Source organism: Camelus ferus, chromosome 10, assembly GCF_009834535.1.
Source record: "Camelus ferus isolate YT-003-E chromosome 10, BCGSAC_Cfer_1.0, whole genome shotgun sequence".
Classification (NCBI taxonomy): domain Eukaryota; kingdom Metazoa; phylum Chordata; class Mammalia; order Artiodactyla; family Camelidae; genus Camelus; species Camelus ferus.
The window spans coordinates 45,208,203-45,230,921 of NC_045705.1; the positions used below are offsets into that span (position 1 = coordinate 45,208,203).

At 44.4% G+C, this 22,719-nt stretch overlaps 2 protein-coding genes across 6 annotated transcripts in view; one reads left to right on the plus strand and one right to left on the minus strand.

Annotated features, from left to right (window-relative positions):
- The window catches only part of LOC116666417, a 50,303-nt gene extending 29,523 nt beyond the window's left edge, over positions 1–20,780 (minus strand). For 4 of the 5 annotated variants that reach the window (XR_004323258.1, XR_004323255.1, XR_004323257.1 and 1 more), the window contains exons 1-3: positions 20,204–20,780; positions 11,440–11,595; positions 6,709–6,771 (exon numbers count right to left, since the gene is read on the minus strand). Coding sequence is in view for 1 of the 5 variants with exons in the window: in XM_032488876.1 (XP_032344767.1) it covers positions 6,709–6,771; positions 11,440–11,595; positions 20,204–20,299; positions 20,661–20,726 (381 nt within the window). In the remaining 4 variants the exon portion in view is untranslated. The remainder of the gene's footprint in view (positions 1–6,708; positions 6,772–11,439; positions 11,596–20,203) is intronic. The other variant, XM_032488876.1, reaches the window with a different exon arrangement.
- CSRP3 (cysteine and glycine rich protein 3) lies at positions 1,234–19,253 on the plus strand. Its single transcript, XM_006195104.3, has 6 exons — positions 1,234–1,361; positions 9,885–10,024; positions 14,187–14,355; positions 16,085–16,217; positions 17,366–17,459; positions 18,933–19,253. Exons 2-6 carry the CDS (start codon positions 9,913–9,915, stop codon positions 19,007–19,009), a joined length of 585 nt encoding a protein of 194 aa, XP_006195166.1. The 5' UTR covers positions 1,234–1,361; positions 9,885–9,912; the 3' UTR covers positions 19,010–19,253.
- Positions 20,781–22,719: the final 1,939 nt, after the last annotated feature.

The following is a 22,719-nucleotide window of genomic DNA, read 5'->3' on the forward strand; positions in this document are numbered from 1 at the left end:
GCTTTATATATTGAAGTCCCATTTAAGATTATCTATAGAAAATAGTATTATCATCCTAAAAAAGCACAAAAGCTTGAAAGCTGCTATCCTAGAAGACTTCTAAAGTTCCTTCTAACTTTAACATTCTAGAGTACTTGCCATTTCCCCATTTCTACAACAAATACACACTTCTGCATGAAAACACAGACCAGGGTATCTCATGTGAGGTTTTGCTATGCCCTTTTCTGTGAAATTACAGCCTTCTTTATAGTGAAATATTCCATCACTGAACCAATTGCTTTGTGGGCGTGTAACGAACAGGCTAATATGGCTGATTTGAAGGACTGGATTTCATACACCTCTCGGGTGGGTATTACCTACACCTGACCTCAACATTCAGGTCAACACTAGTGGAAAGTGCACTCATCTAAGGGACAGATAACCTGAATTTCAGTCTGGGAACTGCCAATGACTCGTCTGGCGTTGAGCAAGTTAGGTGCCTCAGTTTCCTCAGCCATTAACATGAAGAACTAATCTATTAAATCTCTTAACTTCTTGTTAGTTATCAAATTCGATAATTCCTGCGAGTCCTTGATGCTTGATCAAAGCCAAATATGTGCGTATCAAGCAGAGGGAAATCAGACCTCCAAAGAAAATGTGGGTTCACAGAGACTTATCAAGACTTGGCATAAATAGGATGCACTGTCATGTTAAATTTTTAAGCAGAAAAAGATAACAAAGTAACTCAAAATTTTTGAGAGGAAACTTTTCCTCATAGGATGGGGGGTCATGAAGTGACAGGACCCTGATTATGAGCTGACCTTTATTTCCCAAGCATCTTTGAAGAGATTATCTAAGAATCATTTCAGACACCCATCACTCTTATTTTTAGCTCTGAGTTCTCTCATGAGCATAGTGACCTGTGTCTCGGAGTTCCAGAGGGCGCCCAGATATGGCTCATGATTCATCTGCAGGTACCTCGCATTGATTTCCAGGAAGGTCAGGGGCATAGGAGCCTAGAAAAATGATTTTAGGTGTAAAATCCTTCTTTGCTTTTACCCCTGTTCCAACCACTCGATCAGAAACATACATTCCACAAATTGATCCCTTGGCGCCAGAGGTGATTGGCAATTACAACAGCACCCCAGCAGTACTGGTCTCCAAGGGCCTCGCAGCTGGTGTGCGGGGAACGGCACTCAGGGCTTTGGTCACCGGCTATTTTCAGCCTCTGATAGCAGTTGTGTTACTCATGTCTCATTCACCCTCTCCCCTCGCCTCCCTCCCCTTCCCCTCTGCAGGCCAAGGCTGATGACGGCCCCCGTGTATTTAAAGAGGACGTGAGCCCCCTGGTGCAGTGGAGCCAACAGAGACCACACAGGCAGGTAAGCAGAGTGAAACCGGCATCATCGGGGCTGGGGGTGGGCTGGCCTGGTGGCTGGTTGGGACAAGGAAGGGTCCCATAGAGTACGGGTGTGTTCCACATCCCAAGTGCTGGCATCCCCTCCGGTTCTGTGCGGGCAGGCTCAAGTTATGTCCCGTTCTGGTGTGGACCTAGCTGTTGTCTGGAACATTCCTAAAAGGGTGATTAGAACTGGGGGCTCAAAGAAAACTCACAGAGAATGAGTAAGGAACTATTTTGATCCAAAACTATCTTCATGGTGGAATGTTTCTTGTCGTCTTAGTCAAGAGACCTGCATTCTAGTCCTGGGACCAGGTAATGAATGGATGTGCGACTTGGAAGAATTTCCTGTGCTCAGGGTCTTGGTGTCCTCTGCAAGGACTGATATGGATGTTGTGACATTTTTCTAAACTATAAAGTGCTGCATAGCTATAAACTGGTTGCAACAGACACAATACAGCAGGAGTCAGCTTTCTAAAGCTCAAAATACAAGGAATTGTGCTATTCATAAGGTGTGGGTGAATGACTCAGATTTCTATAGTTCACCATATCCTGTCTTGCACCTATGAAATACTCAGCGAAGTTGTTGGTTCGAGTAGATTTAATATGCCAAGGATGGATGTTCAGCAATAGGCTTGCTTTAGACATTTGCTATATTGAAAACCCATTAAAAGCTCTGTTTACTTGGAAAATTAATTCCCAGCGGGAATAAGGGGTGAGTCCCAGTGTTTCCTCTAGGCTTTGGTAAAGGGTTTTTTTGTTTGTTTGTTTGTTTTTTAACATGCCAGTGAATGACAGGCATGAGTGTGACTGAGAATGAGAAGTGGTTTTAAGCAATGGTCTGAGTGGAGATGCTGCCCAGAGATCAAAGCCTCCACTTCTAATTTCTGATCCCTTTGCTTAGCTGGGGTGGTGACTCCCCAAGAAGGAGGGGATGGGGAACAGGTCTGAAGAACCTTGTCTCTCTGCAGCACAATTCAATGCAATTCAGTGAGCTTGTATTGACCATCTCCTGTGTTGGGGATGGAAGAGGGGGCGGAAGAGGCAGCACTAATGCAGGGAAGGGTGGCCTCTACATGAAAAGGGCAGGGAAACCAGGAAAACCTGTGTCCTCAGTTTACTTTTGGGAGTGAATCTCAATGCTGCGTACAACCAATTCATCACAATGTATGTAAAACTGCTTTATGACCCAGAAAATGTCAGGGATCCTTCTGGATCAGCTTTGGTTCCACTCTGAACAATTCAGTCCTTAAAATGAGCCCTGGCCATTGGTAGGGAGTGCAGCTGACCTCCAGGCTTGGTGTCCTCCTGGCCCAGACAGGTGCTCTGCAGTACACACACAAGCTGTCCATTGGAGATCAGGGAGGCAGGTGGGGACAGCGGGGAGAGAGAAGAGGAAAGAGTGAGCAGGATCCTTCAACAGGCAAATCACTGTGATCCTCTCAGAAGCAGAGACAGAATCTTGGTAGAATACAAATTTAGAAACCCTGAGACTCACAGAAGGACACAGAGGAAAATGAAGAGCATCAGTCATAGAAGCGGTTCAAATTCTAGCTCTGAACATCGCTTAACTTCTCTGAGTTTCCATTTCTGAACAGTAAAATTAAAGTAACGCCACCTATCCCAAAGGGATTTGTTAAAATCAGATGAGATAAAGTATAGAGAAGTACTTCGTGAGATTAATAAACAGTACAGATATTCAAGGCTTTTGAGAAAAGGCACAGAGCCAAACCCAATGGGCTGCAGGAGGATTTCCTGCTAAGTACGCATGTGATGATTAAAGTCCAGAGGTCAGAGTGAATAACAAGCTGAGCAGGAGTTAGAAGATGATTAATTTGTTTTACAGGAGAAAGGACACAGACAAGGAGTATAATACACAGGAAATACAACTCCTGAGGCAGGCACTTCGAATTATAAGCATGCTGCTCAGATGTCCAGGAATAGTATATCCAGAGCTGGGCTTCATGGCCAAAGAGAAATGTGATGCCTTCAAGTGTGAAAAACTGCAGTTATTCATTGCAGTGAAGGAAAGCAGGAGGCGAGACAATAACTGTCTTCTTATTGGGTCCAAGGAGGATGGAAGGCCTTTTCTGAGCCTCCTCGTGGACCTCATCATGGGAAAGGGTTGATCATGATTTGTTGGTTGTTTACTGCCCTGTGCAGGCATGGAACAAGATTAGCCTATTTAACTGTCATCAAAAGTCCTGCGAGAAGTCATTCTTCAGAGGCAGAAATGAAAGTTCAAGGAAGCAAAGTAATCACTCAGGGGCACACGGCTAGAAAGCGGCAGAGCCAGGGATGAAACGTGGTCTTTGAAAACAAACTATAAAGGTCAAGATAGAACAAAGTGAATTTCTGAGAGTAGAAGTTGGCCACAACTCAGAGATAATTTCAGAAAAGATATGATAGGACCCATGCATTATAGCCTTAGTTTAAGGGGCAGGCATGTCTGCTCTGTCTGAACTTTAAAGGGATGAGAGCTGGGTTTATTTCTGTGCTGGGAATAGGGGACCTATGCTTCCCAAGCTTTTTGAAAGGGCCTCTGGATGGGGAGACTTCATATTTCTGTCCAGAAGCTTAGGAGAAGCCAATGACCTTGAGTGTCCTATACCAGGGAGCTAAAGGCCATGGCCTCCCTGGGCCATGGGGACTCTGTTTGGGTTCACTGCTTCCCTTCAAAGTCCAGAGCACCAGCGAAATCAACAGATATTAGGCACCAGAGCTGCCAAAGTGAGGAAGTGGCTGTCCTGGGGCACAGGCTTGGGATCCTTCCCGATGTGCTGTCCCTGACACTGGGAACCAGGATCCCCCGAGAAGGCCGACTCTCTCCCTGGCCTGGCTACCTCCGCTCCTGCGTACAGCACACTCTGAAGGCTGAGAAATGGAGTTGGTTCACAGTCTGAATAGAAGGGTCATGGAAAAGAAGTAGGAAAGATTTACTTGCTTTAAGAAAGTGGATTTTAAAACTAGAGATAAAATAGTAACACTAATAGTAATAATGAAAGCAACTAAAATTATTAAATACCCACTCTGTGTAAGTATTTATGTATTTAGTATCTTAGCTATTACTATTATCTTATTTAACCTGAAAACAACCTTCAAAGACAAGACTTCTCATCCTCTCTTTACATGCATGAGGACACTGGGCCCAGAGATTTTCAGCACTTTGCCCAAGGTTAAGTAGATAGTGTTTTTTGAACCTTAGCTTGATTCTTTCCAAAGCCCATGCTTTCCCACTATGCCACGTCATTTGTTTTACCTGGACTAAGAGAATAGAGAAGAGGCAGTGTTTAAGGGGAGACACCATTGGGCAGCTTTTCTGCAAGGTGAGGCTCCAGTCACCGATCAGGTCCCTAAACCTGTCTCAGAGCTTGAAGGACCCTTGAAGGGGCTTCACTGCCATTGCAGCCCCTTGGATATTCATCCTCTGCTATGCTCAGTCCAATGGTGAGAAAGAACTCTCTAGCCCCAAAGAGCCCTTTCCGTGTTTGAACAGCACGGACTCTTAGAGAGCCCTTTATTTTACTGAATTGAATTCTGTCTCCCTGTTACTCCTACCCATGAGAATGCTCTGTCTCATGGCGAGACAGTGGGTCAATCAGATCCCAATTCCCATTAACTGGGAAGCTTGGTTAATGGAGGCATTGACCCTTGTCCCTGGCCCAGTGTAGTGGAAGTGGAGACAAGGGATACAGAACAAGCTTAACTGGGGGGTTTGAATTGCAGCTCTGCCACTTACTAGCTGCGGGACCTTGGTAAGTCACTTAAGCTCTCTGAGTCTTAGTTTTCTCACCTGCAAAATGGGGATCACAAAATTTGCTCTGCAGGGCTGTTGTATTAAAGGTAGTATATATAAAGCAACTGACATGTAAACAAGAAATAGTAACTAATGTTAATACAAGAACACAGCTTTGGAGTCAGAGAGATCTAAGTTCCAACCTAGCCATGTGACCTTGGGCAGTGTAATTTCCCCAGATTCCAAGTTCCCATTTCTAGTCAATGTTGTAACAGTACCTACCTTGAAGGGTTGCTGTGAAGATTAAATGAAGTGTAAACCAAGGGCTGGGCTCCAGGCACTCTGGCTTCAATAACAACATTGTTATATTAGTAATGATTATAGTTATCACTTAGATTCCAGATATCTGTTTCTATGATCCAAAATCTCTGCTTCAGTCAGTGTAGACAATTTAACTCACTATGTGGAATCAGGCATAAAACAGGACAACCAAATGAACTAACACTGAGATGAAAATGGCATTGTCACTGGAGGTCTCTGCTCAAAGCCGTGGCCCAAGGTTCCCTCCCTGGTTCCTTAATGGACTCCTACAAAGAAGAAACAGAATCACTGAGCACTCATTTCTTCTACCCTACCCACTTTTGCCCTAAGGTATCACCTTCCAGCTCCACAGTAGGTAGTTTAAAAAAAGGAAAGAGTGTTAGATTAGGAAGAATGTGCCCAAGATACACAGTACAGTTATTGTTTTATAAGTTCAGATTGATACATGACAACTTGGAGTTACTGCAGAACTAACTGGTCCTTACATTTTATAATACTCTGCGGTTTACAAAGTGATTTGACGCAGCTGAACTACTACCGTGCTCCCATTGATAGTGAAACAGATGGGACTATTACGCCTGTTTTAGAGAGAAGATACTGAAGTGCTGAAGGCTTGCATGGTTTTCCCAGATCACACAGCTATGAAGACAGAACTAGAACTCTGGCCTCCTGCCTCTGGTTTACTGCCTTCTCCAGCCCTTACTGTAGCACATTCTCAGTATAATCGCTTTTGTAGCATATTCATTACGAAATCTACCCAGGTAGTCTCTCACAGGGATCTGGGTATCCAAAAGTCTGGCGTCCACCCTCTCCCCAGTTGACATAGCAGGGTCCTGTGTACTGTCTCATCCTCATAAATCCCAAATTGTCCCTCATTTCAATCCTGACCCACGACTTGGTCTGTGACAACACAGCCATGTTGGGACTGACCCAGGGAGTAGTGCCAGGTGATGTGATGGAGACTGTGATCCAGTGACAAATAGGGCTGAGTGACGGGCAAGCCTATATTTAGTGTCCCACCTTCATTGACCCTTGCCTGTGCCAGGCAACGCTGATAAACAAATGGCCCATCCCTTGGTATCTTGCCAGCTTAACTCACATTCCAGGCCCGGTTAGGGGGGTGCTGAGACACAGGAATTCCAAAGCAATGTAGGAGGCTGAAAAGGTTATATATGTAAGCCAGGACCTAAATGTGCTTTCAAATCATAGTGACTTAATTAGCAGATTGGTGCTATTTGAATAGCCTGAAATAAAGTGGGTAACAATGGCTTACCTTTGAGCAGCATCTCAGTGCTGCTTTAAATTCCATCATCTTTCCATGACCTTCACAATGGTCCTGTGAGGAAAGTGCAGAACATAGTATTATTGTCATTTTTCACCCAATTCAAGGCCGCAGGGTCAAGCCTAGAACCTGCATCTTCCAATTCAGGATGCTTTACAACTCCCTCTGCCTTTTGGCCTCTGAGCATCTGAAGAAGAAATCAGAGATGTCTTCTGTGTTAAGCCCCCACGGCTACCTTTCCATCTTTGGAAATGGAACTGAGCACCTGTCTAATAGAGTGCTTCTGGATTTCTATTTTGAGTTTCAAGTCCTGATATACGAATGTCAGATATTTATGATCACTTAAAAACAACCTGTGCCAGGCTCCATTACCTTGTGAATAAGCTATTATCTGTAATCTTATACTCATTTTGAAAAGTATCATGTGTAGACAATTGCTGAATACACACACACACACACACACACACCCCTAAGAGGCACATCTCTTTCCCATTAACTTGCAGGACATGTCATCAAAATCTCCACTGAAGATTTGAAATGAGAAACCTGACCTAGGTTTGTTTTCATTGAAAATTTTCACATCATTAATTTCACAAGTGTCACGGTCACGTTCCCGGGTATATATTTATTCTCTGTTTTATATTACATTGAAACTCAGGATCAAGATGAACACAAGCAGGATTATGTGATTCTACCCTTTTCCAAACAATGTATCATCTTTACTCAAGAAGGATAGATATTAAAAGAAGAAGCTGGCTAAGAAAATACCCCCAAATGTCTACTTTTTATGCCTCCCTTTGTTTGTAAATGAGGTAGCAATCTAGAAAACCTATTCCTAAAAATTTTAATAGAGTAAAAAATAATGTGGGCTCTTTGAGAGCATTTGAAGGTCTCTATGCCTTTCTGGGTGATTCTTCCTGAAGAGTCTTTTCCTCTTTTCTCTATCTACGGAAATCTTTTTCCCCCTTCAAAACCCTACTTAGATGTGATGTTTTCTGTGATCCTCCAACCACTCAAGCTTTCTTCCCTAATCTAAACATGGGGAGCCATCCCCTCCTTTGAGTTCTCATAGCACTCCTCATAAGACTCTTCTCTGTACAGAGAATACTGATTTCTGCCCATCTTCCTCACTAGAATGTAGGCTTCTCAAAGCTAGGGAACACAAATTACTCATTTTTATAAACTTTACTCTCTTGGGTCCCTCACCAAGTAATTAGTTCAGTGCTTAACACATGATAGGTGGGGAGTAAATGCATGGTGATTAAGCCAATGAATGAATGAACGAATGCAGACTTGATCCCAAGCCTTTCAACTCAAAATCCATTACTCCCACCACTATCCTAAACAACCTACACAATAGAAATGGGAGCACTGAATGTTTTGATTTTTAAAAATATATATACATTTTCTAAGATTTTACTGAACAAAAAGAAAAGCCTGCTCCTCTGAGAGGAAGGATAGGATGTTCCTGGCTCCCCTCACACTGTTTTTGGAAGCAGGGAAAGCGCCTTGAAGAATATTTACATGGAGAGTTTTCCTTTGGTCCTAGTATCAGGTTCTGTGGTCTGTTTGCTATTTACTTTCTGTTCCTTAGCAAAATCTGTCTTTGTTACAAGGCTGGGAGGCACAATCTGGACCAGGTGATCCAGGAGGCTTAGTGTTAATCGCCAACTATTATAAGAAGGTGACTGGCTTCCCAGAAGGGAAAGAGAAGGTCAGAAGCAGCCACTTGGAATGGCCTGATAGTGTTTGGTGTCAATGACAAGATGACACACCAGGCTTTTTAGAAACCAAGGGATCCTAGAGAAAATTCAGTGCCCCTGAGGCTGGCAGGATTTCAGAGATTTCACTGATACTGATGGCTTATTTTAATTCTGCTCTGGGAAGACTGAAAATTGGATTTGTACTTACATGCAGACACAGAAGGAAAAAAAAATTGTGGCCCTCCTTGTCTAGTATTTCTTAAACATAATTCTCCTAGTGTGGAGACAAGGATGGCCTGGGGCTGGCTCTCAGCAGCTCCTGGCAGAATGTGCTTGAAGGGTGTGGGGGGACTCACAGCATCATCACCTGGCTCCTGTGATCACACCTGGCATGGTGAGCTCTGACAAGTACCTTCCTATACATCGTGTCATCTGGTCCTCTAAACAACACTGGGAAGCAGCAAGGAGGAGAATGACTCTTTCATAGCATAGGTGGGAAAACAGACATAAAGAGAAGCTATGAAGTTCCTATCAATACATATGGCAAGTTACAGGTAGCTCTGAAAGCAGGAGGTAAGTTTCCAAACCACTGATCTCGTGCAGTGCCAATATAGCTCATAGCCTGGGCAATGATATTTCTAAAAAAGGAATGTATTGGGAAGGGAAAGACTGGGATTTCAAAATGTAGAATAGATAAACAAAATTACACTGTATAGCACAGAGAAATATATACAAGGTCTTATGGTAGCTCACAGCAAAAAAAATGTGACAATGAATATATGTTTATTCATGTGTAACTGAAAAATTGTGCTCTACACTGGTACTTGACACAACATTGTAAAATGACTATAACTCAATAAAAAAAATGTTAAAAAAGAAAGAAAAAAAAAAGGAATGTAGGGATAGGAGGGATAAATCTGAATAGAAGGCTTTCTAGCATCAGCCCTGTCTGGAGTCCATTAGAAATGCCGAATCTCCTGCCTCTCCCCAGATCTGCCAAGCCTGCATACTAGCAAGATCTGAGGTGAGTCAAGAAGCACTGAGCTAGATGAAAAGACAATACCATTTTCATCATTTGTTCCCAATTCTGATGAAGTAATTTTTTAAATCCCAGATAGAAGAAAATAATAATACTGGATATTTGTATATAATTTTAGATACACAAAACTATCTCATCCATTCCTTCTAAGAACCCTGTGAGATATATAGGAGCAGGTGCTATTGAAATTTAACAAAAGAGGAAATTGAGTCCCAGAGTGGTAACGGGACTTGCTCAGAGCTTGCTCTGAGTGCCTCAGCTTATTCAGTGATTTTTCACACAGTAACCACTTGTTGAATGAATGAATGAACAAATGAACTAACAACAAATAGGCTGGATCCCAGTCTTCAGACCACAGCACTATTAGGGATTGGTTCCCTCTTGTGGCTGCCTAAATTAAGAGTATTTTCTTTACACCCTGTTAGACTTGATCTTGAGCAGAGAGTCTTCAGGATGCCAAACTGGGGTGGAGGAGCAAAATGCGGAGCCTGCGAAAAGACCGTCTACCACGCGGAAGAAATCCAGTGCAATGGAAGGAGTTTCCACAAGACCTGCTTCCACTGCAGTGAGTTGGGTGAACACACTCAGGGTCCCTCATCATCCTGAGGGCACTTCGAAGTTTATGTTTAGCCACAGATATTGTGTATCAGTAGTTCTCAGAGTATGGTCCCAGGACCAGTAGCATCAGCATCCCCTGGGAACTTGTTAGAAATATCACTTTGGAGCCCCATCTGAAGACAGGATAATGCTTTCCTGTGCACCCTCTCTCCAACCACTGGCCCAGCTCAGAGGCTGTTTCCCTGCAGTTCAAAGTCAGAGCAAGCTCTCAGTGGTGAAAACCTTGACCCAGTGGCGACATTTATAAAGTGTGACTTGGCACAGGAAGGAAGCCATCACTTATCTGCAGCCAAGATGGACTTGGCTCCATGTGTTGTTCCCACAGGCCAGCTGTCACTGAAACCAGCTGCAACTGGTCTTTCCCAAGAAGGAACATGTGTCAGGCGGGGGGCAACACGTGCCAATTATGGAAGGGTCAGACAGGGAAGAGTCTGGGGCTTGGGACACCAGTAACTTGACAAAGGGAACCTTTACCATCCCCTGCGGATGCAGCTTTACAAATGTCCAAACTAGGGGAAAATTTAAGACTCTGTGTTCCACCTGGGAGTCTGGCTCTGCCCAACTCACGTGACATTGGACACATCAATTCTCATCTCTAAGCCTGGGCCACAAGCATCTGCAGTAGAGCCTGTACCTTGAGGCTCCCCGTCCAGTCTCTTCAACACAACTGCATCCTAGAGTTTCCTAGCAGCTTAATCCTATTTTGGGAGAACAGTGCTGTTTTGGCTGCTTACCTTCTTTGCTGGTTAGCTTTGATGGACATTTGGCAGACATCCTCCCCACATTATGCCCTGCCCACCCCCATGCCTTAGCCCAGCAAACGCAAGGTGTCACGCTGCCTCAAACTGTATCAAACAGAACTTCAAAGGCTGGGCTCCATCTCTTAGGGCAAGGAGACACTTCATCCTCCAGAAATAGTAACAGTTTTATCTGCTGCAGGAGTTTCCATTAGCCCTTACCTCCCACAACAAACAGAATTCTCACGGAGGAACAGGGAAAACACTGCTCTGAGTGATTGGGTTGGTGGATCTACTAATGCTTTAGGTTTTAATGATGGGTGATTATTTTTAAGTCATCATTCATATCCATTAGATTCATCATTATCATCACAATTATCCAGAAGTCATTGCTCAGGAGAGTTCATTCCATAACCTCCTGGCTTTTGTCCAAATACAGCTAGTGTTCTTTAAAAAGAGTGGGGAGTTGTGAGGAATATTGGAAAGAACACCAGAATTGGAGTAAAAATGACTAGAGTTTGGGTCTGGGCTCTGCCATGTACTGGAACTGTATGATCTTGGGTAAGTCATTTCACCACTGTGAGCCTCAATTTCCCCATTTATAAAATAGAGATCGATTACTTACCACATAAGTTGTCATAAGAAGAAAGATAGGGTTCTTTATCCGAAATCCATCAACTTTGATGTCTGAGTGGGAACAGGAAATGGTAGGGATGCTTTCCATGGTGAGGGGTGTCTTGTCTTTCCCAGGAAGCAGGACACCACCCTGTTTCATGGACCCCTGGCAGAAAGGATTTGAACATTTGCTGGTACATCCCTTTGAACCCTTGGATATTCTCCTTAGAACTTGTGGTGGGATGGGAGTCTCTGTAGTGGTGGACAGAAGGACCCTGGAGTGGAGCATGCTTTTCTATACTATCATCACAAGACTTGCCCATCCAGGGTCATCCCATAGTTGCTAGAAATAGAGTTTAGAGAGGCAGAGTCTGCCTTAGCTTGTCCCCAGGCCAGTGTTCTCCAAACTTCTAGACAAATCTTAATTCCTCCCTGTCAGCGCTGTCCAAAAGAAATCTAATGCAAGCCACATATGGAAACTTAAATTTTCTAGTAACTCCATTTTTAACAAGGTAAAAAATAAACAAGTGAAACTAATTTTAAAACATTTAACCTGATATATAAAAAAATCATAATTTCAACATGTAATCAATATACACATTATTAACAGGATACTCTACATTTCGTTTTCACTTGTACTAAGTGTTTGAAATCGGTGCACACTTTGCACTTAGAGGACCTCCTGTGGCAGGCGAGTGGCTACAGTACTGGACAGCACAGCTCTACTGTGCCTGTGTGTGAAAGCTGGTCAGAAGCCAGGGGGTGGCTACAGGACTGGTCAGGACACGACAGGGCACAGGCAGTCCTGGAGAGAGGAAAGAGCACTGGAGTCGGAGTCAAAGGACCTGAGGCCAGTCACGGTTCTGCCACTTACTGTTATATAATCGTGGACAAGTCACTGATCTTCATTTACCCATGTGAACATTCATTCCCTCACTCACTCGTTCATTCAACGAATGTTTCAAAGGACCAACTCAGGGCTAGACTCTGTGCTAAGTTCTGGGGATATTAAGATGAAACAGTTTTGCCCTCAAGGAACTCTGAGTCTAGAACACCAATGATTATTCAACAGGTTATTCTGGAGATGAGTAACTGATGGCAACAATCAGGGCAGAGCCCAGTATATACCTTATATGCTCAAATATAAGGCTTTCCCCCCCAAATCATTCCTCATAAAAAGGGTTTGCCTTGGCTTCAAAGCCTTATAAAGTCTCTCACGTTATAGAGAGACTATACTGACAGTCTCTCAATTACTTTATTTATTTAAACTTTTCTTTAGCAGACATTTTTAACACACACAATATTGACATAATTGTTTAATGAACTCCTGTATGCCTGTTTCCCCAGCTACATAACCACCAACCTCTGGCCAATCCTACCTCATCTACAACCTTATCTTCTTCTCTCACTGTTGTATTCAATTGCCTTATTTTTTTTAAATAAATTACCATTTGAAAAAAGACTTATTAGTCTGAAACAAACTTATTCAATGCTAGCTTGCTTATAGAGGTCACTTGATGGAATTGATTTTTTAGAAGGAGGCGAATAAATTGAATGCACATGTATTACTATTCCTGGGGGTATGACCTCACTATTATAAGCACTGAGTATCACCATAAACAACCTTCAAGGATTACCATTACAAAGCAATACAGTGAGGTGTTAAGCTGTGGAAATCCTATACACTTTTTAAAGCTACCCTAATATTATTGCTAATAGGTAAGTCTTGTCAAGATACAATTTCCAAGTGACAGCCTCCTACTCAGGGAAACAGGGCTGCCTCCCAAAGACAGTAGACAGAAGTGGAGATGAGCTGCTCTGGAGAGCTGGGTCAGCTGCCTCAAAAAGACACTGGTGAGAAGGGAAATGCTGATGTTGAAGATGCAGAAGAATAATTTGGATACAATTGTTTCCTGAATTTGTGTTAGATTAGAAAAGAGTAACATCTCCATATCAACATACTGTTGATTTATATTATTAAATATAAGCAGGTACTTGACACTTTCACTTACATCCTTAAAAGTTTATTGGTAAAAAAAAACTATAAATCTTCTCTTTGGAAAATGGGAGATTGCCTTAAATACTAGGTATAACACATATATATAGTATGTGTATAGCTATACTAATAATGTAAAGTATGGGGGATACTTTACATTAGGTGATATACAGTGATGAGGTGGCTTGAGCCAATACAAACCTAAAAGCAGCTCTTCCTTACCTCCCTTGCTTCCAGAACTGGATCAAAAGTACTCTCAGTGGTAACTGTCTCTCTGAATATCACAGGCCATGAGAAGTAGAGAAACTGCTCAATCCTGATTCTAATGTGATTAAGAAAAAATAAATCCCCCCTCTGCTTTAGCTTCTTACCCCTTAGCCACCCTTACACAAATACACTCACACCTCCCCCATGTCTTTTGGGGTGAGATCCTCAGGAACGCAGGTTGTTCCAATTCAGGGACAACATTCTTAGCTGGTCTGAGACCACATACCAGGTGTCAGTCCTGCCCTCCACCTCTTTCTAGTTGGATACCACTGAAAACATTATTTCCCTTCTCTGTGCTCCGATTTCCTCATCTGTGAAACAGGACTGACCAGGAATCTAAGACTCACGTCAGATGCTCTGGTCAGGAATCAGAGTTGTGTTCTTGGCCAGAGGGCCCCTCATGCTGGGTCCCTTGGGTCCGATCAGGGCACTGTAGGTGCAGGGAATGGGGGAGGAATCTCAGCCCTAACCGCCTGACTCTCCTTTCCCCGCAGTGGCCTGCAGGAAGGCTCTGGACAGCACCACGGTGGCAGCACACGAGTCAGAGATCTACTGTAAGGTTTGCTATGGGCGCAGGTATGGCCCGAAGGGAATCGGGTATGGACAAGGCGCCGGCTGCCTCAGCACAGACACAGGCGAACACCTGGGCCTCCAGTTCCAACAGTGAGTCACCGCCCCACTTCTCCCAGCTGGGAAAGCCCCAGCTATCAGGACAGTTCATTCTGTTCCCATGGCAACGTTTTCTGGAAGTGGGAGAATGGACTCTATTGTTGACATGCCAACAATAGGAATACTCAGTCTGACCAAGTTCTCACAATGTGTCATCTCTCCAAAGACTCTCTTTAAATTATCTGCCTTTCTAAAGGGCAATTACTTTTACACCATGGCTCTTGGTTTGCATGTCAAGAGAAAACCCAGAATGTACAGATATTCTATTGTTTGACCTTTGCAAAACTGCATGGAGTCTCTTTTCTTCCCCTTTGAGCATTTTTGTGTAAATCATATAAATATGGCAGGGACGCAATGGCCATTCTCTGTGTGCTTATCATTGAAAGATTTCTTCCCTGGGATTGTAAGATGACTAATGTCCGCATCATACGGGGAGTGGGTCTGTAGGGGTGGGCCGGGCCTCAGGTGTAAACAATCGTTATGACTGTTCTGCGGGTCTCCCTGGCTGCCTGTTGCCAATACAGAGTTGAGGTTCCCCGCCAGTGCTATCACACTGTGCCTCCTCCATCTACCAATCTGTTCTACTTGATGACCACGCTGACCTCCAGCCCAAAACTGAGTACAGACTGACAGTCACTGGCCTGCAGCTGCTGTCTGGCCAGCTGGTACCCGGGCTCGGCTCTGCGGTGGGACTGGGCAGAAGGGCCTAGCCCAACAGAGGCAGTGTCCCGTGGAGGGCCTCCCCTAGAGAACAGTTAGACCATCTGAAGAGTCATCTGGTCCTTTCCAAAAAAGATAGCCCACAGTAGAGCCTGGAAAACTGCAAGGATGTGTGATTAGTTGTTTAAATTTTTCTCATGACTCAATCCCAACTTTAGACTCTGTTTAAAGAAGAAAGATGGTACCAACTGCATCCTCTGCCTTGAATGAACCAAAGCATATGTTCTATGTTAGGGCTTTTCTGTGATGCTGCACAGACAGGAAGAGAGTCTGGAGACCTGGGTTTCATCCCAGCTCCACCAGTTACGAGCTGCTGACCTTGGGCAGCTCCTCCTCTGACCCTCGCTCTCCTCCAGCTAACCCTGCCTACTTTAGAGGGTTATGGTGAAACTCAAATGATAAATGTACAAAGAAACACCAAAAGATATGGGAACACAGGGTTATTATTATGCCTCTATCTTAGACATTGCTCTCAAGAGGACAGGTGACCTTTGGCTGCAGGGTGACAATTTGAATTGTGACGAGGAATGCGTCAGCTCATTGGACTATGGTTTGCTTAGTATCAACTGTCAAAATCCTATCTTGCCCAGTAATATTTTTACTCATTTTGGAAAGCAGATCCGTGGGTTTCACGATGGTACAAGAAAAACCCAAATGAACAATCACAGCAATAATAAGAACACAACAATGACAATAATACAAGCTAACATACATGGAACACTTGCTAAGTGCTTTACAACAGAAAGGAAAGATGTAAATGAATTCTGACTAACATTCGTGAGCCCTTACAACATGCCAGGCAAGCACTGTTCTAAGTGCTCTACTCGTGTGGCCTCATTTAACCTTCTCAACAACCCTGTGAGGAAGGCACCATGACTATCCCCACTTTTCAGATGTGGCGTTTAAGGCACAGAGAAGTTAAGTAAATTGCTCAAGGTCACATAACTACTACTGTTTGCCAAGGGAATTCTATAGGTTTCATTCATTTCTCTGTTTCCACCAGGTCCCCAAAGCAGGCACGCTCAGCCACCACCAGCAACCCTTCCAAGTTTACTGCAAAATTTGGAGAGTCAGAGAAGTGCCCTCGATGCGGCAAGTCAGTCTATGCTGCTGAGAAGGTGATGGGAGGTGGCAAGGTAAGGACTTCAAAGTGAGCCTGTTTCACTGGATCTGCTGGGAGGAGTGAGAGAGGAAAGTAGCAACTGTGGACAGCTGGGAGCCAGACCCTCCTTAGCTCCTAGGAACCACTTAGGAGAGACCCATCCTCACCCACTTTCCCAGGCTGGGACCATCATCCTGCAGTGCCCTAGGAAACTGGAACTCGTAGAATTTGATGCAATAAGCATTAACCCACTAGATGGGAGGCACCCAGTGAGGAGCTCTGGAGATACATAGGTGCACAAGCTCCCCTTGTCCTCAGGATCTGCAATCTTTCCAGAATGAGGTCAGCCCTGGGAGCCGCCACACTTGCATAACTCAGCCTGCTGCTGGCATCACACTGATGCACAGAGCAAACACCTCACAGCAGTGAGCAGCATGCTTGCTGACAAATGTCCTAGCAATCAGGGGGGTCACGCGATGTCTGAGACAGTAATGCACTCTTGTCTACAAGCTCCGGTTTCAGGCCTGCAGCCAGGGTGTTCGCCAAAGGATTTGGGCCTGAAGACAGACAAAAATCCTGTTTATACTAAATGGGGGGAGGAAGGCCATGGAGAGTGCCTGACTTCAAATATAGGGGCAGTCTCCACCCCAGGACTGGCCATTTAAACACGGACGAGGACCCTGGGCTGGGCCTGGGAGATGTGCAGATATGCAGGAGGCAGGACATCTTCCAAGACACCAACCCTCTCACATCAGAAACACATGGAGAGTCATATGAGGCTGAGTTTCCTGGATGACTGCTCATTTCTTCACCTTTTTTTCTTCTTCACTTTACATTCAATATGTTACCCACTGCCTCAAGTCCAAGTTCCCCTCTCTCTAGTTTGTTTTTTGATCTTCTAGAAAGGGGAAGCCCTTTTCTCTTTAGTTTGTTCTGAAAACAAACATATGGAAACCACCTTGATAAATTCATTTTTAGGGGTTCTGAGAATCACTGGCCAAGTCTATAGCATTGCATTTTCTCCAAACCCCTATAAAAATGATTCTCAGGGCCAATTAGGTGCATGAAAGGCTAAGGCGGGGCAGTCCTCTATATGCTGCTGATTGGGGGACTTAACACAGAAGTACATGTCCTTCCTGCCTTATTAAATATCTAACTGCCCTTCTCTCCTGTGCCCCACAGCCCTGGCACAAGACCTGTTTTCGCTGTGCCATCTGTGGAAAGAGTCTAGAGTCCACAAACGTCACTGACAAAGACGGGGAACTTTATTGCAAAGGTGAGTGGCTCCAAAGACTCTCCTGAGATGTTTTCCCAGGGAGGGTTCTTGGGAGGGGAAGCTATGCCCCTGCAAAGAGGCTGGTGTCTGCCAGGATGCATGGCTTCTCAGCCTGAGCTGGTTTGGGCTCTTGGGATGGGGAGCAAAGCCACCTGAGGGAAAGAAACTTCCTGCTTGACCCACCTCTGGTCCTCTCTACAGAAGCATCTGGGGGACCTAATGCTTGCAGATGCCCAGTGGTTCAGGGCAGCTGGGCACCTGGGGGAGGAAGGACGAGGAGGAAGCTGTGTCCTGACTGGCCTTGGAAGAGGCCTTAGGTCTGGACAAAAGCATCATATTCCCTTCCAAAAACTTAAATGTTCTGTCCACTTGACTGGCAGATAAGGGTGATGGGAGGGGGAAGATGAACTCAGTTTGGCCTCTCCCGTATTTATTAAGCACATCCATCTCCTTCCTCCCTGACATTTCTGTTTCTGATGTTGCACATCACTTAGTGATCACAGGGAGAGAACTGACAAGCTGGTTTGCCTTCTGGTCCTCACAGCTTTGCCCCCAGCTGCCTCCATAATCCCTTCATCTTGCAGAGAGGCAACAGAGGCTTAGCTCCTTCCTGATGCTATGAAGAGAAAGGGATGCTTTAGGGCCAAGGCAATGTGTCCTCAATCTCAGAGCCCCTCCTAGGCCTATTCTGTTTCTCAGCAGGGTCCTCCCACCTCTTCACTCAATGATGGTGTCTCAAGATCTCCAAATGTGTGTGCCAGAGTTGGGCAGGGGAAAGAGGGAGGACATTACTGTTCAAAATTCTAGGTCACCAAGCTTCTCCTACAATGAGCTGCTTTCTCCTGGCAGTAGAGGATACAGAGGGTCCTCAGAATTCATAGGCCATAAAACCCTAAACTGTGGCTGCAAGGAGATCAACCTGTACAGAAGTAATTGCACTCTCAAGTGATAAAAGCTCTAGAAGAGGGCTGGGACCAGTGCAGTGGCACAGAGAGGCCAGTGATCAGCCGGGGGTGTTAGGGAAAGCTTCTTAGAAGACAACCTTCCTCTGGGTCCTGAAGAGTGAACGTGGCTTTAGGAGGGAGTATTGTGGGAACAGGGAGCAGTGAGTATAAAGGCACCAAGGCCAGGGCATTGCGTTTCATTCTAGGAACTGCAAGTATTTCTGTGTGCCTGGAGTGCAGGGAGGCAGGCAGAGGAAGGAGGCTGGACAGGCAACCAGCAGCCAGATTATACTGACTCAAATGAGAAAACATCTCTGAACACACCTAGTGAAGTGCAAACAAGTATATACAGTTTTTGTTAGCAGATCTAAAATAAATATGGTTCATTTTATTTAAAAGTTAACTTATAAACATATTTATCAAAAAGATGCCTCTCTAAGATAAAAGGGCTCTGCTCAGACGAAAGGAACTGAAATAATGGTGCTGACTGACCCATTCTCTCCCCTGTCCTCTTCTCTCTCGTTCACAGTTTGCTACGCCAAAAATTTTGGCCCTACGGGTATTGGGTTTGGGGGCCTTACACACCAAGTGGAAAGGAAAGAGTGAAAAGTGCACCATTTCTCAGATCTCTCATTGGCCTAAAGCATTTGCCAAGTAATCCCGCCCAGATGGAAACCCCTCCACAAACATCCTCCTCAGAATTCTCTTCAGAAGTGGTCCCAGTCTTTACCCGAAGTTAGAAGAGATTTTGGGAAGAAAATTATTAAAAGTCTAATCCATAACAAATTCTTTGTTATTTACAATATCTGGGGTGGGAGAGGCAATAAATAAAAAGTTTTAGTGGTACCTTGTATGTCTCTGGATCTTTTCTTTCAAATAGAGGGGAATTAAAAAAAAAGAGAGAGAGAGAGTTAAAAAAAAAAAAAAAACTAGTGCAGAAGATGCAATGGATTTTGGTGTCAACTGAGGAAGGAGTGAGGAGGAGGAAGGAAAGGGCAAAGGAAAGCAGTCTAGAATCTGCCAGCTAAGCTTCCTTCTAGTTACTGCCAACGGGGAAGAAAACAGGGGGTCCCAGAGGAAACAGACAACACGGTAGCAAATTCTAAAAGGAAAATCAAACTAATAAAACTGCTGAAGAGCCGATCCTTTTGTCCCATCGTGGGCTTTGCACTATTACACATTTCATGAAAACTCAGAAATGGCAACAAAATGTGGAGTCTGCTTCTGTGTTATGAACAACATGAGGATGATTTTCTTTTATTCTGGGACAATTCCCTAAGGTTTAGCAATTTTCTGAAAACTTCTCCTCCATCAAATTGCCAGACTCACAAATGAAATGCAGCCAATTAAAAACGTCTCCCTCTGCCTCCTCAGCAAGATCTCGACGGCTCACGCGTGTGTACTTTCTCGCCTCCGTTTTTAACAACCACAGCATTTCTCTCACCACCATGCAATTCTGAATTATTTGGAGAAAATGAAAGCAAATGAAAACCTATTGACAAAAGTTATGGAACACTAGACTAGACTCAACCACAGGTTTTTCTGTGCTCCAAGTCCCAAGAAGGAGTTCTTTAAAATGAGCATTTATTCAGGGTTGCCTACTTGTTGTCATAGATAAAGCCCTGCACTGACTTTATTATTTATCTATCATTTGTTTGATGCTCAAAATGCAATTACATCTGATCATTTTTTCTGTCTGATTGGCATTAATAGAATGGTTCAGAAAAAAAAAAAAAAAAGCTGGCAGAGGCTGTGTGCCATCCCACTTTTAAACAGAATGTACAAGTATGCTTTACTCACCCAGAGACTCTTGCTGGGGTGATTCAGCCACTGAGTCCACTCAAACAGCCTGAGGATGGGAGTACTGTACATTCCACATTCTCTGGGGAAGGAAGCCTAGGACAATATAGTTTTAATTTGTAAACATTTTTCCAGAGCTATATAAGAGATTCTATCATTGTTAATCAAGTAATTAATAATATTACCAGTGATAAACTGAATCAACTAAATCAAGTCCCCTTTAATCTGCATGGACTTTAAAAGCAATATACTAGTCTGGCCCTTCACTAGGAAGTCCCCTATCCTAGGGACTTCCAGGCTTGCTGAAGGGGAGACACACATGAGATGACTACTGGACAATGCAACCTTCTCCTCTACTGCAGTTCACGGTTACCAGCCCCTCATCCATCCAGCCAGGAGACTGAGGCAAAAAACTTCAGTCATCCTTAGCTTTGCCCTCTCCCACATCCCTCCTTACCTCATTCCCCAAGAATCCCTGATCCTGACTCGAAGACGTCCCTGGAATGCATCCTCTCCGTTCCATTCTTTGGTAATGTGTATCAGTCACCTAGGGCTTCTGTAATCAAGTACCATGGAATAGGAGGCTTGAACAGCCAAAATTATGTTTATGCAGTTCCAGAGCCTAGAAGTCTGAGATTAAGATGTCAGCGGAGTTGCTGTCTCCTGAAGTTTCTCTCCTTACCTTGTGGATGGCTGCCTTCTCCCTGTGTCTTCACATGGTCTTCCCTCTGTGTGTGTCTGGGTCCTAATTACATCTTCTTATAAGGACACAAGTCATCTTGGATTAGAGACCACCTGAACGACCTCATTTTCACTTATCTCTGTAAAGACCCGATCACCAAATACAGTCACATTCTTAGATACTGGGGGTTAGGATTTGGGGGGTATGGGCAGGCACAATTCTGCCCACAACAGTATGTCATATAAAGACTCTTTCAAGAATTGGCCTCGAACTTAACCCATTCAACTGAGCTTTAAACAATCTCTCCCACACAATCCCCAGCTACACTCAAGACTTGAAGCTTTCCAAACACACCAAGGACCCTCACCCCATCATGCTTTTGCAAATGCTATTCTTCTTGACTGGCATGTCTGGAAGATGGAATTCCCTCCATCTTCACCCCTTAACTCAACTCCTGAGCCAAGTGAACTCCTATTAATCAAGTCAGGTCAAATGCCATTTCCTCTGCAAAATCTTTCCTGAACTACCTGAGCAGGATTAATCCACCTCTGTGTTCCCATAGCTGGTACATAATGAACACAGTACTTGTCTCACTGTATTGAATTTTTAAACTCCCATCTGCCTCCTTGGTAGAATGTGACACACTTGTATTCACAGTGCTCAAAAAATAATAAGCACTTAATAAACATTTGTGGAGTGAGTGAAGTGGGAGACACTGTAGGCTGGACTAAAAGCAAATTCTGCTAGAATTTAAAAGAAGAGACTGTTATATACTGGAGTGAAGGAGCTTGGAAACAAAAACACAAAAAAAGACCCTTACTGTGGCTCAGCGGCATTCGTAGGTCTCCTCTGCTTCCTGGGCACACTGCTCTACCCCATTTCCCAGGCTCCCTAGCAGCGACTGGGATACGTGACTGAGTTGGCCAGTGGAGGCCTGGCCCCTGAGACCCCCTAGAGAGTCTCCACTCTCTCTTTGTACATCTGTGGATACAGACGGTCCAGTGGACACTGAGGCCCTAGGAAACAGTGAAGCCATCAGTTGGGAAGGAGCTTGGGTCCCTGCATGGAAGAATACTTGCTAACATCTAACTGGGCTGTGACAAGAGGGAGAAATAAGTCTTATGTTGTGTTAAGCCTCTGAGACTTGGCGGATGTTTACTACCGTGTTAACTCCCTTGACTAATATGCACATGAAATACTGGATAGGCTGCCTCCAAGATATTCACTGTCAGTGCCCATCCAGTCCATTTAAATCACAGGAGCGTCGTCAGGACTTTGCCTAGTATTTGTGAGAGTGGTTCAAACGTGTTGTCTCCAGTGTGACCACACAGGCATTTGGGGAAAGGAATGCAGTTACAGCAAGACAGCGTAACAGTCACATGATTGGGTTTGCTTTGGTTTTAAAACAAACCAAAAACACAGCCTTGCTATCTACTGCCAAGTTACTATCTTCTCCCCTCTCCTTTCAGAGCCAAACTGTAAGACTAGGTCTCATTTAGTCCTTAGCATCTTGGCATCTGGCTTCTGAGCCCCCCTCACCCCAACCCTGCCACACCTCCTAACCACAAACTCTGTTCTTTCCTCAGTTGTTCCTCTCAACCTCGCCTTAGCTCCTGACCACTGACATCTCTGAAATTAGTTCCTGTCCTTGAATTCTACAGGTCTGCCTCCTGATTCCCCTCCTTCCCAACCCCCTCCCCACCCTCCCCTTCCTCCCCAGCTCCCCAGATCCATATTCCAGAAGGTCAGGTTGCATTCCTGCCCTCCTCCTCTCCCACACTTTGTTTGCATTGGTTGTCATCTTCCCACTTTGGGAGGGCTACTCCCCTTTTCA